Genomic DNA, 20,766 nt, shown 5'->3' on the forward strand with positions numbered 1-20,766 from the left:
TCATTTTAGTGTTAATGTTTACTGATACTGTATATTATAACCTAGTTTTGTGAATTAATCTTTATTTATCTTTGTGTACATACTGTCACTAGTGTGTTTAATATTTTTAATGTGCATATGTAATTTTGTTTTCTTTCTCTTACGGGTAACTTGATGATTTGATTAATTTTCACACATAGCTGAGCTGTATATTTTTAAGGGTAAAGTTTTAAGATGACTTTGAAATGATATTACAGTGTTTTAGGATGATAGTTTAAGGTATATTTTGACTGTATATATATGGATTTCTATGTATTTATGATCCATTAGGTGCAGTAGGGTCATGCACAGTATGATAAAGGCTTTAGGCAGCCCTAAGTGGCTGATAGACTAGGGATGAGATGGATATTCTTGGATGACGTTAGATAGGCCCAATGCCCTTCAAGATGGCAGTTGGGTTGTAACACAATAATGAATTGCAAATTTCTCTCAAGGCATTACTTATGTTACTCTAGAGATTAGCCAGTGCTGAGGGGGGAAGTTGAAAGGAAACTACTACTTTGAAGGAGTGTTGGAGGATGATAGTAGAAGGCATTCAAGAAGGAGACAAAGGGCTGAGGGATGGAGGCTGATGGATTCCAACAAAACTCTTACTTGGTTTAATAAATTCTAATGCCTTGCATTAGAATTCCCATTTTTAGTGCCCTGCACTAAAAACGTGGATTCAGACTCCTAGCTACAGGTTATCGGGAGATTGCTTTGTCCCTCGTGGTTTATAGTTTAGACTTGGTGCATCTTTTTGTCTTAGTATGGCCAAGATGATGGCATACAGAACACTTCTTTCCAAGAGGATAGTTCAGCGGCAAGTGAGAGCGATCTGGGTGGCTTCCAGATCAGGTGCCTGCTCCAATTTCGGCTGGGCGGTGAGTCGCCAGATAGAGCCTGTCAAATTTTCCAAGACCTCAGAAGTACAACACTAAAAGCCAGGTGATAGGTGTGTGTGGGTCAGAGATATGGCTAGCTGGCAACTTTAGAGACTCACAAATGCAAATCAGAGACTGTATGGATGCTGACTGAACCAGTGGTACTTAGTTTTAAGTGGAATATTAAATTGATACTCAAGGCAGCAGCCTGAGTAGTTATAAAAATATACAGTATATATATTTATTTACATGAACACAAGATTGATTTACTTAACCCCAGAAGGCATGGTACCTTATTTAACAGACCTGACTTATTGTTGTTCATAGGCTAAAACTTATGTTACTGAGTTTAGTATTGATATAATTCCATTGTTGAGATATTAGTCACCCATTTAAATGGGCACCATGGAGATTTTGCTGAGCCCTGCCTGTTTTGATGGGCACCATGCATATGAACATTGTTTTTATAGGTTGTCACATAGAAACAAATTAGCAGTTTAGAAACAGTTTTTAATAACTAATTACTAATATATTAAAGTCTAATGTGTATTTGTATGTTAGCTAAAGGTATAAATCTGCATTTACTGCCATAACTATACATTTCATCATAGATGTATGTACCAGGTATATATATTCATATATATCTGGTAATTCACTTCTAAAATTGACCAAACTTGTAAGATGTTCTTAATTTTTAGAATGATACTCAACCTAACATTGAGTATGGAGGGCTACATCACATCTTGTGAATATTGGTTCGAAGTTTTTCTTACAGATACCACATGTACACTTTTTTATCCTTGCCTGCACTTTTGTCTGTCCTGTCATATCTCACACAGTCAGGAGTTTTTAGTGGCCCAAACTTGCCAGGATTCTTGGATTGCTTCAACAGAACATTGACTGTGTCTTTCAGAAAATTGAGTGGTATGACTTTGCAGTGAATCTTGCAAAAGAGAAAAGATACAGTTGCTACTGATGCTTTCAGAACAAATCTAAACAGAGGGTACTGTAAATACTAAGCCCATTTTATTAATGATACCTTATATTTCCCTCTATACTGATCAGAGTGATCCACTCCACCCATTCCAACCCATTCCTATATTATACTGCTTTATCATCATTGGCTGATGATATTGTACTGTTTCCTTTATTTTCATGGTCTTTGTCTTTCATAGCCATAGTCTGCATTTACTCATATACAAAAAACTTTATCATTTCTTTTTCTAGACATTTTTACATCCTTATTGTTATTGCACTGGCAATTGAAAATATTTTGTTCTCTTTCAGAAGCTCTGTGTCTCCTATTTCTTTTGCATATCAGAAAAAGATACATTTCTGTCACCACAAATGGTACCAGTAAGATTGAGATTCACTTCCTAAAGGACTCTAGTAAAGACTTAGTAGAAAAAAAAGCATGTTGAATATATCAATGGGCAATAATCCTTCATCAGCCCATCTGTGAAAAGTACATATGGTATGTGTATATCACACAAACACATACCACACAATAAAGAGGCAGAGATATGCATTGTAATTAGAGTTACTTCTGGTTAGTTTCATGAATAGCAAGTTTCTGTTGGTCAGTTCAATATTTGGAGGCTTGGCTAGCAGTTTTGCTCCCAACAGCCTAATATTTTCCTCACCAACATCAAAAAGATCCTCACTTGGATCATCACCACCTGATTCAACATGATCAACAGGAGGTTACAGAGCTATATCAGTAGCTGTGGCATTTTCCTCATCTTATATAGTAAATGAATTGACCATCCTATGATGTTCAATACATGAACATCTGGGGAGACAAAAAAATCATATATTCCATTCAAAATGCATGAAATAAGAAAAGTTTACTTAGAAAACATAAACAAGAAGCAAACTTATAGTATAAGCTCTGGTTATGTTCAGTCCATGTTACCCATTTGAGTGGGGAGCCATTTTTTGAATAAGCATAGATATACACTTAAAAAGTTTTAAGTCTTTCCTGCTATTACATGTGAATGATTAAGCCTTTGCCTATATAAATCAGCACCAGAACACCCACAAATAAAAATCATGCTTTATATGTATCGTATTTACAAGATTCCAAGCATCTTGTAGAAATGCTGCAAATAGGTCTCCTTTCCTTCAAATTGTGTGGTTTGTTTATATTAAGTATGAGAAACTGGGGATGGAATGACAAAATTCAGTGGTTCTATTTCATAAAGCATCATAGAAAACTAGATTTTAATGATAAACTTCAGTATCATGGGATCTTAAAAATTTCCATTTTTTGCCCATTTAAATGGGCAAATTGGACTCCTGGGTTAAGTGGTATATTCTGGGCTAATACCACATCATTCAAGATAGTTAAGCATAATCAAGAGATTTGTTTTTGAGAATATGAATATTCTATATTAGTTTTTAAATGTTATATATATTTATCTCATTGATGTGGTAGGAAAAGCTCGTCATATTTTGTACATGCAGTTATTTTAATTTCAGATGAGTTTCGTTTATTTTTGGAGCGAGATCTGATAGAAACATCAACTTTAGTGTCTCTAGAAGGAGCAGGTCGTTTGAATTGGTGGGCATTGATTGGGGCATCCCAAAGGTTATGGCCTTTAGCAACAACTGGTGATGGCAATTGCCTCTTACATGCAGCTTCATTAGGTGTGTATAAATGTATCTTGTTTCAAACTGTAACCAGGATATTAATAAGCTATGGAAGTTTTACTTTTTAAGTAATAATTGCTGTCATGTAATGTGTAACATCAAGCTTAAGCATGAATAAACTTACAAGACCATTTTTGTTCAATTTGTTGACTACTGTATAGTCAAACCAGTTGGTGGTGGCTGCTGAGAAGTGCTCTCACCTAGAATATATCGTGTCTAAAAATTTTTTTTCTTAAGAAAACATTCTTTAGAGACAGGTCAAAACATGAAAAGTAATGAACACAGTCGAAAACAAAACACAGTGATAGAAGAGACAGGTCAAAAACATAAAATACAGTAATAGACGGATTAAACACTCATGCGGTAGGATTTCATTGATATGAATCCCAGACTTGATCTCTTGTCTTTGACATTTGACTTCAGTATGTTTATATATATATATATATATATATATATATATATATATATATATATATATATATACATATATATATATATATATATATATATATATATATATATATCGAAAATGGTATATATATATATTTTTATATATATATATATATATATATATATATACATATATATATATATATACATATATATATATACATATATATATATACATCATATAAACATATACATATACATATACATATACATATACATATATATATATGTGTGTGTGTGTATGTGTATGTAAACATTGTATATATAGTGTATAGATATATATATATATATATATATATAATATATATATAATATAATGTAATAAATAAAAATATATATGTGTGAGTGCATGTATATATACGTACTGTAAACCTCCGTGTTATTATGCTAAAAGGGGATGTGTTCCAGACCCTCTGAATTGAATAGCTAAAATCATGATAATACAATTACAACTCCCCTCTAAAAATGCTTATACCTGTCTACCATAAAAAGGTCAAACACCTTTGTTTTTTAAAGTATGCCTAAAAATACCAGCTTACATCAAATATACATTAAACAATTACCTTATTACTGTATTAATCTTTGAAATATTAATATAATTTCCAAGCCATCTTAAACATTTTATCATTACATTTATACATATGTATTGTATGGTTTACAGCTGTAGGTGAAAATAATCCAGTCCCCCCTAAGTATTCAGCCACGCACATTTTCTTTCATACAGTTACAAGCCATCCCATTTTCTTTAGAGGGGAACCATTGGTATTTATACATAATTCACAAAAAGAGAGAGACAAAAATAAAAAGTATGCACATTTTAAAAAATTTAATACTACATACATATTAAGATTGCTACACACATAAATCATCTGAGTACTTACCAGTGATGAATGTTGATTAAAGATGATGATGATGAATTAGCTGTGCAGTCCGATGAATGACAATGAAGATATAACTGCACAGCAAAGCAGAGGAGTTACAACTCATCTGAGGGTGCCTCTTCACCTTCAGGAGGCACTTCTTCAGTTAATTTGGAGGCACTACTTCAGGTGATTGGGAGGTGAATTACTTCAGGCGATTGGGGAGGCACTACTTCAGGCGATTTAAGGGGCACTTCTTCAGGCAATTCAAGAGGCACTACTTCGGGTGATTTTGGAGGCTTTGGAGGGGCCTTCTTCGTCCGTTTGATGAACATGGTGATAGGCAGGTGCTGTTGCTGCTTTTTCATGGTAGTGAGGGCTTGATTATAGGGCTCCAATGCTAAATCAAGGATGTTTGAAAACGTAAGGAGCGTTCCATATAAGGATCCCCCGTTGAAACATACTCCTGCGTATCCTTGATCATTCTCTTAATGTGGGACAGACATTCCAAAGTCAGGCCGCCCTCCTCTTCCTCCTGCTCCTCCCCTGAACTTGGCATATCTTCTTCCTCACTGGCAGACTTCATCAGGTCTTCCAAATCCTGGTCTGTCGGGGGGGAGGGGTCAGAGTGGGCATCATTGAGGGTGCTAATTTCATCCTTGGTGATGTCATCAAAGCCTTCTCCACCTAGAATCCTCGCCAACGGGACAGCCTTATTAATGGCCGAATGTTGAATTTCTTCAGGAGAGAAGCCCCTGTAATCATGAACACACTCTGGCCACAACTTGTTCCAGCACGTGTTCAAGGTCTCCTCCTTCATGTCATTCAGTGATCGGCTGATGATGGTCAGACGTGGCAATCATGAATTTATGCCAGTATTTTTTTTTAGCATTATCCATAATCAACAACACCTTGAACTCCATGCCCAACTCATTCAGGTATTGCCAGCTCTGATGGAACCAGTACTCTGTAAGGGCTTTGGTGATCCAGGCCTTAGGGTTATGCATCCAGAACATAGGAAGCAAGTGCTTGTTCTTATTCTTGAGGGCCCTAGGGTTTGCAGCCTTGTAAATGAGGCCTGGTTTAAGCATGAAACCAGCCGCATTCCCACACATGATGAGGGTAACCCTATCCTTCTGGGCCTTGAATCTGGAGGCTTTAGCTTCATTCTTCATGAGGTATGTCCAGGAAGGCATTTTCTTCCAGAACAGGCCAGTCTCATCCATATTGAACACCTGTTCTGGATGGGAGCCCTTCTCCTGGATGATTTTCTTGAAGGTCTCCGGATATTTTGTGGCTGCTTCAATGTGTGCAGAAGCTGATTCCCCATGCAGAGTAACAGACTTTAGGTGGAACCTCTTTTGAAATCGGTGGAACCACCCCTTGCTGGCCTGGAAACCTTGAGGCGCTGATGATGGTCCTGCTTGGGGCTCTTCCCCCTCTTCTTCTTCTGCTTCTGTAGGCACTGGTTCATCGAAGCCTAAGAATTCTAATTCTCCTTCTTCAACGCCTTCCTCTTCCTGTACCACGTCGTCGCCTTCCATAACAGTTGATAACTGCTGGTAGGGGTGTCGCACTTTTTCACGAATGATGTTGGAGTGGAGGGACATGTTCTTCTTCCGGCAGTCCTTTATCCAGAATGCCAGAGCAGATTCCATCTTCACGATTGTTTTATCCCGCACTGTCGCAACTGTCTTTGCACTACCAAAGTAGCTCATACTGACAGACTTTCGCATCTCCGCCTCTTTCTTCTTGATACATCTCACTGTGTTCTCATTAACATTAAAATGGCGGCCAACCGCAGCAAAACTTTTGCCCTCCTTTAACTTGTCAAGAACTTTCACCTTCTCTTCGAGTTTCATAACAGTCTTCTTTCTTGTAGACTCTTTGCCAGAAGTCTTAGGAGGAGCAGGGCATTTTTTAGGAGGCATTTTAGGGCTGAATACCGCTTATGCACAAAGATTAAGAAACCAAACACAAAGAAGCGCGATTTCACATGGTAAGAAGATGCTGCGAACTATGCATGAACTGAGAAGGATGCTGTGGATGTGGTCTCCCAGAATTCCATGTTCGCAAGTTTGTCGTGAATGTTCAGCCAATCAGTGCCAAGTGAACAGCCAGTGAGTGCCAAGGAAAATGAATGGCGCTTCTGGATTGGCTGCTTTGCAGATGACAGCCAGTAGTGTGTTGAGTATCATTGGTCCTGGGTACATAGTGTCCTGCATCTCGAGTTCTTTATATTTGAGGAGAGTTGGCTTGGGTGAAGCACTTTTAAGAAAAATAAATATATGTTATTGAAATTTTGCTGTGTTTACATTAATATATTACAGTACAGGCAGTCCCCAGTTATCGGCGGGGTTCCGTCCCTGACGGCGCGACGACAACCGAAAATCGCCACTAGCCAAAAATCGGCGATAATAGCACTGATCCTGGTTAGCGGCGCCGATAACTGGTGATCAGCGCCGCCGATAAGAGGCGATCAGCGCCGATAACAGGTTATCAGCACCGATAACCGGTTATCAGCGACGAAAATCTGGTTATCGTCGTCTCTAGACAAGCGCCGTAAAACCGGATGGCCAGTAACTGAGGTTGCCGATAACCGGGGACTGCCTGTACTGTAATATTTGAAAATTAGTAAAAATCGTTTTTCATCATACAAAATGTACTTACAGTAGTCATGAATATATGCTTAGTACTTATGTGAAAATACTGTGTACTGCAGATGTAAACATACGTACCCTGCTATTTCTGTTGTCTTATGTATTTTAGATATGCTCTACGTACTACCTGTAGTACTGTATTACGTATCATCGTAAAACACTTTTCGTATGTAATATTTAAAAATCACCCTACAACAAAACATTTAATAAAATGTACAGTACTGTATGTGCAGAATATCAATGTTAGTATATGTATGTGCAATATGGTAGTACCATGCATATACCATAGCGGCAAATGACCCAATATAACTCGTTTCATTGCTATCTCTGATTTGTGTGTTTTGCGTGTACAGTACTGTGGACTAAGAATATTTTTTTAAATTGTGCGTTAAGATGTCCTCTGAATGCTCTGCTTCTTGTAAGGCCTCTGGCCTACAATTAATGACTGATGAGAAGAAAGTAGACATAATTGTTATGTTTCTGATGAGAAGAAAGTAGACATGATTATGTTAAGAGAGCAAAAGTCACAGAGAAGTAGCAGCCCATTACGGCATGACATTAATTGCGTTCGCCTGCATTGAGCGTGAACAAGGTCAAATACTCATGTAGCACTACCGTACCACCTTCGTTGCCATGTTCAAATACCTTAACATGACAGCGCCTCCCGTCATCATTGTGCTGCACGGCTAATTCATCATCATCATCATTATCATCATCATCTACAGCATACTGTAATCAACATTCATCACCAGTTACTACCTGTATGATTTAACTTTATTATTTATTATTATTACAGGTACCCAGTGTGGTATTACATAATATTATTATTTAATTTCTATTACTATTATAGGTACTGTAGTATTATTATTAATTTACATTATTATTTAATCCCTGTCTGGGATTACTTCCTTTCTTTGTTTTTTACTGGCACTAGGACCAGCTGGAGAGTCACTGGACCCCTGTTGCACAAAATAGATTTGCCTAAAATGAGACAAGGCATTGTCATTAAATGTGTTGCGGACACAGCTTGTAACGGCTTTGTTAGGGTGACTTTTCTCCAGAAAACTTTGCAACTCACTTCACTTTGCACGCATGTCCGTAATCACTAAAGAAGGCACATTATCCCCTCTCTCTTCCTCCTCCTCTTCCTCTGGTTCCTCATCTTCCATCTGTTGCTGTTACAGTTGAAGGTCTTGCAGCTCTTCAGTAGTTAGCTCTTCCCTGTGGTCATACAACAACTCTTCTACATCAGCTATGTGTACACCACTTTCGAACTTTGCTATAAGTTCTTTCTTGAATTAGTCCCTCGTTGGATGAGGCGGTAGAGTTCTCGGCTAGCACTCTGCTAGGCCCAAGTTCGAGTCTTCAAAATCAATTGAAAATTCATCTATTTCATGGATTCTACATCTGTTTCTTTACCATTGTGATCAGTATGGCGATATCTGAAGGATATAATTTTATAAAGCACAAAACACACCTGTACCTTTATTTACGGAGGCAAAATTGCTGAGAAATTTTATGCACGTGGCGATTAGCTGGCCGCTGAACATTAGGAGTAGATAGTTGCCATACACCGCTAGTATGAAGTGTTGCCACCACTCCATCGTGATCATTAGGACATGATGAATTTGTTACAATTGTCAACTAATCCATGAGATCTCGTATTTCTGCGTCTGACTCAATAGTTTCAAGCGTTACAAAATCGTTGCACCACTCATCATTGTAGGGTTCACAGTAGGTAATTATTCAAATAATAAATATTATTATGAAAATTTAGATTTTTTATCATTTCTGGTGGACTGTTGGGTATCTGCATTCATGTCAGTAAATGATACCTTTGTTAATTTACTTTTTTTCATTGCAGGAATGTGGGGATTTCATGATCGATTGCTGACACTCCGGAAAGCCCTTCATGAATTCTTGACTAGGAGTCAATACAGCCGTCCACTTTGGCGACGCTGGCGTTGGCAAGTTGCACAACAAAATAGAGAAACGGGTAGGAATTGATTAATTAATTTAAGGTTTTTGGATAATGTAACAATTAGGGTCAATGACCTTTATATTGTTTTTTGAGAGTGTCAGAATTTTTAAAGGAAAAAAACTGTGGCTACTTTGCCAAGATTATTATAAAACCCCCCAAAAATATACTGTATCTGTAGCTTTTGCAGATCTAAACATGGCACTGGCATCCTAAACTCCTTCCTTGAGGACTCTGGCTAGAATATACTGGCCATTCTTTTCTTGAGTCTGAGAGAGGGTACTCCTAGGTCCCTAAGACTGAGGCATTCAATTTATAAATGTGTGACTCATCACAGTTTGGTTGATTTCCGTTTACTTCTAAAAACTTGTGTGTGGCAGGTATTCTTAGATGGCAAAGTACAGTTACCCCTTTTCTGGGCCTATTGCCATATTTTCATGGAAATGTGACAATTATGATTTCGAAATGTGACAATTATGATTTCTTTCATTTTATTTTTCCTAACTGTATTGTAACATTCCTGTCATATACTCCTAACAAGTGATCTGGTATTTAGTAAGAAATCGTCACCCAGAAGTTTATACTTCCTTGGAAGCAATTCTGCCAAGCTTCTTTTGCTAATTTATCAGCCTTTTCATACCAGACACACTTATATGTGTTGAAAACTCAACAGAATTTTATATATATTTCTGTGCAATTCATTAAATAAATCCACTTCTGAATATTCACCACCAATAGATTACTAAGAGTTAAAAGCCCTTTTTCTTTGTAAAACTTGTTTTGAGTCTCTAAAAATGGTAAAATTTCCTTCATTAATAGTTGCTGTTCTTTCATTAGTAGTTAAAATCAAATACAGTATTGCAGTAAAAATAGACATGACAGGTAGTGTACTCTTACAGTTAAAATAAGTACTATATACTCCATATACTGGATATGGAGCTGTTGGTAAATATAAAAGTTGAGATTTTTGTTCTTCAGTGTGTTCCATGAAAATTAAGTAGGCTCCCACCTTTTTCATATTCTTTTTAGTAGCAAAATATTATCTTGGATAACTTCCGTAGAGGGGTGGTTGCTATTTGAATGGGAGCAATATGAAGATTATTTAGAGTCTGTTTTACTCTATATCCATGAAGTTGTGGTGCTCTGTGGTGTGACTTAGTACCTAAAATACTTTTTGCTGTTAGCAGTCTGAAAGGCTAAAGAGTTTGTGAGTCTGTAATCTGTAACAACATTGTGCAATGGAAAACAGACTGTGAAAGTCCAAAGGTAGCTTACCAGCACCTACTAGAAAGCTTGGAATAAGTAAAGTTCTAAAAGCACTGATGGCCAACCTAATTCCAGCATGGCATACAAAATTTAAAATCTTTAATTGACTTGGTGTGGCTGATCAATATATTTCACACCTGTTGTTCAGTTTTGGAAAGACAAGGGCTCTATATAATTTTGAAAGCATTTAGCGATGAGCACCACATATTGTGTGGGCCAGTACTTCAGTATGCTCAAGGCATCTAGGCTTCAACGTTTAGGTCTTTCAGATGAGAAACCCATGCTATCCTGTGGTCAAAAGTAAATCCTAAAAACTGGGTTGCTTCTATACATGGAGTTCACTGGCCTTTGATGTATATATCAGGGTGTGGATATATTCCACAAAAGTGAAAAAAGTGTACTACAGTAGTTTTACTAGAGTAAAATTTAAAACCATTCATTTTTGATCAGTGAATAATTTTAGCTACAATCAAGTGAGGTTTCCTTTCAACTATTGCCATTTGTTTTCCAACAAATAGTATGGACAGGGTATCTACAAAAAGTGCAAGTAAAATGTCATGGGGGATAACAAAGGATATCCCATTCACAGACAAGGCAAATAATGTCATACTCTGCACACTAACTTGAGGAACCCCCTCCTGGCATTTCCTCTAATATAGGGTAATGCCTACTCTGACTTAGAACAATCAGGGATCCAAAAGTACCTGAACAAAGCCGATTCTCTCAAACCTGATAAATATATAGTTTTAGGTGTACTATCCCTCCAAGCAGTGTCATTTGCCTGTTTGAGGTCAAAAATATAGTCACATGATGCTGCTTGGATGCAAATGCTCCACATATGGAGAACTCAAGATGAATCAGAACATCAGTGGTAGAGTGGGTTCTATGGAAACCACATTTGATGGGTGATGAAATACCTCTTTTCACTTAAGTACCACACCAGTCTTGTATTTACCATCATCTCCGTAATCTTACATATACAAGATGTCAGAGCAATTGGTTGATAATTTGCTGCTAAAACTGATCTTATCCAGTTTTTCAAAAAGCTAAGATAAAGAATAGTTCCCAAACACTTTCCACTTGACACAATACACTGTAGTTTTTATAAGTGATATTAAGTTAGCAGTCTTTTACAGTTGATGTGTAAGACCTTAAGACCTTAAACAAATGGCTGTAGCCAACAATCTATTTACTCCTCTCGAGATTTAATGACTTTCAAGTTGACTAAGCTATGTGGATTACAGTGGACCCCTGGTATTTGGGGGGGTTTAAGGACCACAACCACCCACAATAAGTTGAAGTTCGTGATAAGTTTAGTACCCCCCCCCCTCTAAAAATGCTTATAACTGCCTATTTTAAAAGTTCAAACACCAAATATACCGTAAACTATAACACTTTAATATAATTTCAAACTCATCTTATTACTGTACCCATAAAAATATAAGGCTTCCAGTTATGCGTGAACACTCCTACAACTGTTACTGCACTCTTACCAAGGCGAAAGCTAATCAAGTTATCCCTATATTCAAGCATGTACATTTTCTTTCATACAGTAGTATTCAAAGTATCTTTTTCTGTTAACGTAGATAGGGGTAACTTTGGTACATTCTCAAGTACAGGGAACAGTTAAGTACTGTACCTAAATACTGTATTTAAATATGCATTGAAAAAAATATATGAAACATTGAATAAGTATAAGATTACATAAATCATGTGGGTACTCACCAGTGATGAATGTTGATTAAAGTTGATGATGAATGAGCTCTTCCCCTTCTTCGGGTACTTCTTCAGGCACTTCTTCAGGGGGTTTCAGGAGGTTTTGGAGGGTCCTTCTTCATGAGCTCGAGAAACATGGTGATAGGCAGCTGCTGTTGCTGCTGCTTCATGCTGACGAGGCCATTATTATAGGGCCTCATGCACGCATCAAGGGCATTTGTGAACTTTATGGAGCATTCCATGTAAGGATCCCATGCCAAAGCCAACTCCTGCAGCTCCTTGGCCATCCTTATAAGGTGGGACAGATGTTCCACAGACAGGCCCTCATCCTCCTGCTCGTCCCCTGAACCTGGCTTGTCTTCTTCCTTGCTGGCAGATTTTGTCAGCTCTTCCAAATCCTGGTCTGTCAGGGGGAGTCAGAGTGGGCATCAATGAGGGTGCCTACTTCATCCTTGGTGATGTCACTGAAGCCTTCACCAAGCATCCTTCCCAGTTAGACTGTGTTATCAATGGCCAAATGTTGAATTTCTTTAGGAGAGAAGCCTTTATAATCGTGTACACAGTCTGGCCACCACTTTTTCTAGCATGCATTAAAGGTTTCCCTATTTATATCTTTCAGTGATCGGTCGATGACAGTCAGATGTGACAGTCGTGAATTTACGCCAATACTACTTCAGTGTAAATTCACTGTCAGTGTCTATTTCCTTCACAGGGTGCTCGAGTGAGTTCTGGGTGTAGAGTGCTTTTGGGGGCATGGATCACTCCCTGGTCCATAGGCTGGAGGAGAGAGGTGGTGTTGGCAGTGAGGAACTCGATTTGGACTCTCTTATAATAAAGATCCAGAGGGTGGCCACCAGCTTTATCCATAATCAACAACACCTTGAACTTTATGCCCAAGTCGTTGAGGTGTTGCCTAACTTGAGGGATGAAGCTCTGAATGAACCCACTAGATGTAAGGACTTTGGTGATCCAGGCCTTAGGGTTGTGCATCCAAAACACAGGCAGCAAGTACTTGTTCCTATTCTTGAGAACCCTAGGGTTTGCAGCCTTGCAAATGAGGCCTGGTTTCAGTATGAAGCCAGCACTATTGCCACTCATGATGAGGGTACACCTCCACCACTTCTGTGTCTGCCGATGCCGCTTCCCCATACAGGGAAACACTCTTTAATTGAAACCACCTCTGATGACGCTTGAACCACCCCTTGCTGGCCTGAAAACCTTGAGGAGCTGATGATGGTCCTGCTTCTTCCTCTTTCTCTTCTTCTTCTGTGTTCATTGAAGCCTTAGAAGTCTGCTTCCTGTATGTTGCTGCCTTTTGTGACGCCACACTCCGTAACAGTTGAAAACTGCTGGTAGAGTTGTCGTGCCTTCTCGCAAATGATGTTGGTGTCGATGGGGATGTTCCTCTTACGGCAGTCCGTGATCCAAAACGCCAAGGCCGACTCCATCCTCACCATGCTCTTATCACGCACATGGGAAACCTTCTTGGCACTACTGTAGAAGCTAAAACTCACGGCCTTCCATATCTCCACCTCTTTCATCTTGATGTACCGGACAGTACTCTTATTCACGCTAGTGCTACCTTCTCCTGGAATGTCATGACCTTCCTCTGACGCTTAGGGTCTTTGCCAGAAGCCTTAGAAGGAGCAGGGTATTTAAGAGGCATCTTAGGGCACGATTCAAAAATATGCACACAGATTAAGAATGCGAGCAAAGATGCGGAAAGTATAAAGGTACACAGTGAAACACTTGAACAGTGGAAGGTTACACTTTGAAGTGACAAGGGTGGGGGGGGGGGCTCTGAACATCTCTACGAGAGAAAATCTTGGTGGTACACAGCCAGTCAGCGCCAAGGAAAATGAATGGCACTCCTGGATTGGCTGCTTTGCAAATGCCAGCCAATAACATGTCAAGTGGCATTGCGCCTAGTATTTTCCCAAGGTGCATTCTCCTTTTGTGAGCTTTATGTTTGGAATTTCCAGGGAAGGTTTTGGGCCAAACATTTAAAGAAAAAAAAAAAATTTTATTGATATTTTGCTGTTTTTACATCAATATTAATATCTGAAAATTAGTAAATAATTTTTTTATCATAAAAAATGTATTTAGGCACGAAAACACAGTACAGGCAGTCACCGGTTAACGGCAGGCTCGGTTAATGGCGATCCGGTTTTATGGGGCTTGTCTAGCGACATGATTTCCGCTTATCAATGCCGATAATTGGGTATTGGCACCAATACATACGTAACAGAGGTGCCGATAACCGAAAATTGGTGCTTTTCGGTGCCAATAAACCCCAAAAATCGCCAAGTTTCGGTTAGCGGCGATTTTCGATTATCATCACACCCTCAGAAACGGAACCCGCTGATAACCGGGGACTGCCTGTACAGGCAGTCCCTGGTTATTGGCAGCCTCGGTTATCAGTGATCCGGTTTTATGGTGCTTGTCGAGCACCGCCAGTAACTGGATTTTCTTCACCGATCTCCAGTTATTGGCGCCGCTCCCCACTTAAGAGTGGTACTGTTATCGGTGCCGATAGGTGCTGTTATTGCCGATTTCTGGTTATTGGTGATTTTTGGTTATCGTCACATTGTCAGGAACAGAACCCCCGCCAGTAACTGGGGACTGCCTGTAAAATGAAAATACTGTAGAATGATGGGACAGGTTCCGCAGACATAAACAAACCTAACATTTCATTGAAGAAGAAGAAGAAGAAGAAAAGGAGGAGGAGAGGAGAGGAGGAGGAGGAGGAGAGGAGAGGAGGAGGAGGAGGAGGAGAGGAGAGGAGGAGGAGGAGGAGGAGAGGAGGAGAGGAGAGGAGGGAGGTAGTGAAGAAGACAAAGAAGAAGAAGAAGAGAAGAAGGAGGAGGAAGGAGGAAGGAGGAGGAGGAGGAGGAGGAGGAGGAGGAGGAGGAGGTGGTGGTAGTGAGAACAGTGCATCAGCTTACACTAGCAACATCATGAGGAACAGAGGTGAGAACAGTACATCAGCTTACACCTCTGCATATCCTTGGGTTATCAAGAGGTAATGCCCCTACATGTTTACCTGAGAGATCGTCCTCTCGCCTTCAGGTGAGACTCCATATATATGAAAGTGTAGGTTCGTATACATGTCAGAACAAATACCAAACTAAAAAGACATTTGTATTTTTCCTAACATACGCTTTCATATAGGTAAAGTTACCCTCCTTGTAGTTTTGATCTCTCACTCCTTCTAGGAGGTTGAGCGGAACTGCGTGCTGGCAGTTTCACAGAGTGGATGATAGCAGGTCAGGCTGGGTCACACCACGTGACCCAGGTAGCATTAGGATTTTGTTTTTCAGAGACAATTCAAGAACAGCTGAAGCTAGGTAAGCGTGGAGTACTCTATATACAGGCAGTCCCCGGTTGTCGGCGATTCGGTTTTACGGCACTTGTCTAGTGACGCCAATCCTTGGTTATCAGCGCTGATTCCCACTTAACAGCGGCGCTGATTCCCACTTAACAGCGGCGCTGATCCCCAGTTATCGTCACGCCGTCGGGAATGGAACCCTGCTGATAACTGAAAGTGTAGGTTTGTATGTTAGGAAAAATACAAATTTCTTTTTAATTTGGTATATTGGGAGCCCAGATCATTTATACAAACAACTTGCACTTTATTACCTGAAAGCATGCTAAATTAAGACAGGTGGGTTGAGAAATAAAAGTTTCCTCACTTGTATATCCATGTAGTATGTTGTAATTAGGAAAAAATCTGTTGCGTTAGGTATTTGTGATTTTATTATTGTTAGATTTTGTCTTTATAGATTTATGTTAGTGGATAATTTTCTATTGCATTAACATGATAGATATTTTGCAAGGTTTTAGGTTCAAAAGAAAGGTATTTCTACCATATCTTATGTACATGTATGTGATTCCAGGTTTAGTGTATAGTAATGAGGAATGGGACACTGAGTGGGCGAATGTTCTTAGGCTTGCATCAAGTGCACCACGCGGGGGTCAAGATGACAATGTTGCTGAGAAAGAAGGAAACCACTCGAATGGTGGTATGAGTGCAAAAATCAACATTGATCCCTCCCCAGTATCCAAAAGGCTAAGCAATGGGTAAGTTTTTCTTTTCATTCTATTGTCAGAGTATTGTATTACCATGTATGGTGATAAAATCTTAAGTTTCTGGTGGAGCTTGTTGTTCATAACGTATGCATATTTTATGTAACTACTGTACACATATACTGGGTATCAAGCAATATAAGAGGACAGTTCTCTGAAATAACCAGTAGTATATTCAAGATACCTATTACTTGATTACTCTGAACTGATCTATAAGAGTTCAGATTGCAATAACTGCAACTATTATAGTTCACAAATTTCATTGTTTTTCCTTAGGGGCAGCAACTTATCTTATGCTTAGTGTTTGATAATTTATGAAGCCCTTGATGATAACATGCACTTATACCTATGGTAATGCAAATTCTTGTGATGAAATGTGTTTCTATGTACAGAAGGTAGAGGAAGTTAACATTTCTAAAATATTAATGAAACACCACTAGTCAGCACTGATTTTGAGTAAGTTTCATTGCCTTAATGGAAATAGCTATTCATCTGTTATCTTTTCCAAGTAATGCTCTCCTTGCTTGGAGTTATGGGCCTGTAATTTTTTTCATGTTTCTTCAGTTTTATCCTGTATAATAGTTGTTCTGTGATTATTTACTTATCAGTCTATGTCAGATATTTTGAGATTTACTGTGAATATATATTTTTAAATGAAAATTACCGTCCAGTTATGATAGCTATTAATTTTCATGCCATTGGGAAGATGACAGTGTATAAACACAAAATTCTATCTGCTGTAGGCCTATATACTTGTGTATCATGTGGTTTTATAAGAAGGAAAATTTATATCTGACCTAAGAGGGTCGTATTTTACAGGGTGTAACACTCACAGTATCCTTTTGCATTAGTTGAATAGGCTGTTACAGGTATATATTTAAGTTAAAGGTAATGGTAATGAAAATGATATTTTACTTACTGAATCCATTTATACAGTATTATTATCATTTTATATTATCATTGTAACATTAAAAAATGTTCATCGGCCACATGCATTTATGTAAGCCAGGCTAATGATTACGTTATCAAAATTAGGAAAATTATTTCTTAGTTGCTAAAGATATGGATTATCACAGGAATTATTATTTTTATTTTTGTACATAAATGTTAACAGGAATACAAAAGTAAACTAACATATGTTAAACTAAAAGCCCTCAAAATTGCAAAATAGCTGTTTCTCAGTTCAGTTCTTTGTCTGTACTTGATGTTGTTTATCCCAGTTTTTTGGTAAGTGGTGCTCATGCAATATAAGTTTTTGTTAATTATAAGACATGGTTATGAATTGTTATGTAAGCCCTAAGTTTGGTAATCTTGTTTGACCGCCTAGCCTAGTATATTCTACCAAAAATTAAATTCACTCGGTAAGTAAAGCATAGTCTTATTTTTTTAGATTTATTTATTTAACAGGAAGATGGGATTACAGACTATGTAGGGAAAGAGGTTAACATAATGTTATCTTGGCTATCAAAAATGCAACTCGCATGATACATGAGGTAGGCTATATGATAATTGGCTTAGGGAATGCAATTTTAAAGGTGCATGATACATGAGATATGATGATACTCAAAGTACATATAGTGTATCATCTAGTTATACCATCTATTGACCCTCCCTTTCTGGATGAATCATGGGCCATGCACCTATTGTTCTCAGTTGTTGCGGTAAGAGGACTGATTGGAAAGAGTTTTATCTAATTTTCTATGTTGTAGCTGGACTAGATTGTTTTGGATATTGGTTTGATATTGGTTGGTTATTTGTTTCTGTGGGATGTCCACTAAAGGAGAAACTGACAAATCCACTAGAAACTTTACTAGTTGGCTTATGACTGTCATGAATATTGCATTAGGTACTGGAATAAGGATTGTTCTTTCGATGGCTGATGTAGGGTACGTCTTCATTTGCAAGTTAGTGTCATGAATGGTTATTTGAAATATAAGAAGAGGGGAGTTGGTGATAGGTACAGGAAACATCAGCAAAGGAACTCGTGTGAACTAGAATGGTTGAATGGTTGAATAGTTGCTCTCCTCCTCTTTCTCCTTTGCATAACAACCCTTCCTCCTCAAGACTTTTCTCCTTCTTAGTTTAAATTCCCAATATCATTCATGATATAAGGTTTGGAAAGTTGCCATCAAATGTAGCTAGTTTTAAGACTACAGTAGTACAATTTCTGGATTTACAGCAGCTATTTTAGCTTTGTTGTCCTCCCAATTTAATTGTATTTCAGGTTTTCCCTTTGTGGCTATGCCCTAGGACTCTCCCCTTAATGGAGGTACAGGGAAGTGAGATGTGTCGGGCAGAGGAAGTGGTTTGTGCCTGTTATCTTCTTCCTCTGGTCAGCATGGCTCAAGTTGCATGCAGGTTGCTTTGGGTTGCCAAAAGATGAGTGTGGTAGAGTAAGCACAGTGCAGGTGTTATAGGTGGAGAGCATCAAGCTTGTTCTAGGTCCAAGTCTTTCCTCCCAGGTCTGCCAAGGGACCATGAATTCCTAGCAATCCCCTTCCATGATCATCTCTCTCCTGCTAATACAACTTTTTGTGCTGACCACCCTTGCCTTACATCTTGGTCTTCCAGGCATGCCAGTTATGCCAGCAGGTCTTTGTGTTGTTGAATATTTTGGAGGTTTCTACAGATATTCAAGGTTGCTGTTGTGATTGCAGTTGTTCCCATATAGTCTCCATTTTCTTATGTTCAGGTACACACCTTTGAGGGAGAGCCCTCGGTTTCTGGCACCAATAATGGCATGATACTAGAATTTCAGGTGCATTATAAAATTGGTTCTGCTCTGTCTCAGGCATAAGTTTTGCTTCAAATTTTTAAGTCTCCTGTCTTCTGCAGAGGATCCCCAGGTTCCTGAGTTGGGCTCTGATAGGGAGGAAAAGCAGTTTACTTAATTTTTCAGAAATTTATTTGTATTTGTACTGTTTAGTTTGTTGAATTTCTAGAGGCTGTGGTAGTCTAGGCCTCTAGGTCACTTAGGGTGGCCAGGTTAGAGCCAAGGGCTGAATCTCTGCCCTCTCCTAGATAAGTTGGCACTTAAAAGGTCGGACTCTGCTGAAAAATTGCTTCAGAAGGTTTCATGTAAGTCCTCCTCATCCTTTCTTCAGTTGTTTATGAGGAGAAATATTTGAGCCTTATCATATGAGATAAAGCTGTAACTTCTAAGGATTGGAAATTTTCTCTCTCTGTGATCCCTGTAAGAAGAGGCAGTCTCTTCTGGGAAAGTTATTTTAACCCCACCAGAATTGGAATTTTATGCCAATTCATCATTCGCCGATAAACTCTCTGACCTTCTGTTCTAACAGTTCGGGATCACAGTACCAACCATTTGCTGAAGTTACAACTTCACCCAAAAGCATATTCTCAACATGTTTCTCAGCCACAAATTTCCATAGGTAGTTTTTAGGTAATGAGCATCAACTTAAACTTGCTAAGACCAAACCTTCTAAATGTGCATAGCCTGATGCTCTCCATCAGTAACACTAAACTTCAAAGACTTCAACATGTAACTTCATTGGTCTTCTTCATGCAAAAAAAAAAAAGAATAGGGGAGAGGTTCATACCTGGAGAAGACAAGAACAGAGAAAAAACTTTTTACAGTAACCAACCACACTAAAGCACACAAAAAAAGAAAAAAACAAACTCAAACACAAACACACAAAAAAATATTAGATTCCTTCATACAAACCACTGCCTTTTCAGAAACCTACCACATTGGGACATCCCCAGATTGAACCTTTTCATTTGTCTGCCTCCGTTTACTATGGGGCCAATGAGCTTGGTTTTTGCAGTCTTACAAAAGGAAGATTGGATAGTATCAGTAGATATGATGGTTGCATACTTCCATATACCAGTTCATCCCAGCTCAAGGAAATATTTTCACTTTGTTTTCCAAAGAAAGGTTTTTCAGTATTGGGAGATATGCTTCTGTCTCAGTCCTGCTCCTCAAATTTTTACAGAGTCCTGTCCCAGTTTGGTTAATGGGCCATCCATCCAGGCATTTGTATGTTACTGTACGCAGACAACTGGCTGGTTCTCACATTCAGTCTGGAGAGTATGCTGAGGTCAGAACATTTTTTTACTGAAATTGGCAAATGTACTTGGGGTAATGATAAACTTTCAGAAGTCATCCCTGACTCCGGCTTAAATATTAGTATGTATCAAGAGATGATCCATGATACCAAGAATTTCATGGCTTC

General features: G+C 38.6%; 1 protein-coding gene across 2 annotated transcripts in view; it reads left to right on the forward strand.

The window, feature by feature from the left end:
* LOC136839429 (OTU domain-containing protein 7A-like) overlaps positions 1–20,766 on the forward strand; it is a 105,575-nt gene that overhangs the window by 39,805 nt on the left and 45,004 nt on the right. For both annotated transcript variants that reach the window (XM_067105474.1, XM_067105475.1), the window contains exons 5-7: positions 3,384–3,551; positions 9,389–9,520; positions 16,381–16,564. In XM_067105474.1, the coding sequence (XP_066961575.1) occupies positions 3,384–3,551; positions 9,389–9,520; positions 16,381–16,564 (484 nt within the window). The remainder of the gene's footprint in view (positions 1–3,383; positions 3,552–9,388; positions 9,521–16,380; positions 16,565–20,766) is intronic.

Source organism: Macrobrachium rosenbergii, chromosome 6 (genome assembly GCF_040412425.1).
Source record: "Macrobrachium rosenbergii isolate ZJJX-2024 chromosome 6, ASM4041242v1, whole genome shotgun sequence".
NCBI classification, from domain to species: Eukaryota; Metazoa; Arthropoda; class Malacostraca; order Decapoda; family Palaemonidae; genus Macrobrachium; species Macrobrachium rosenbergii.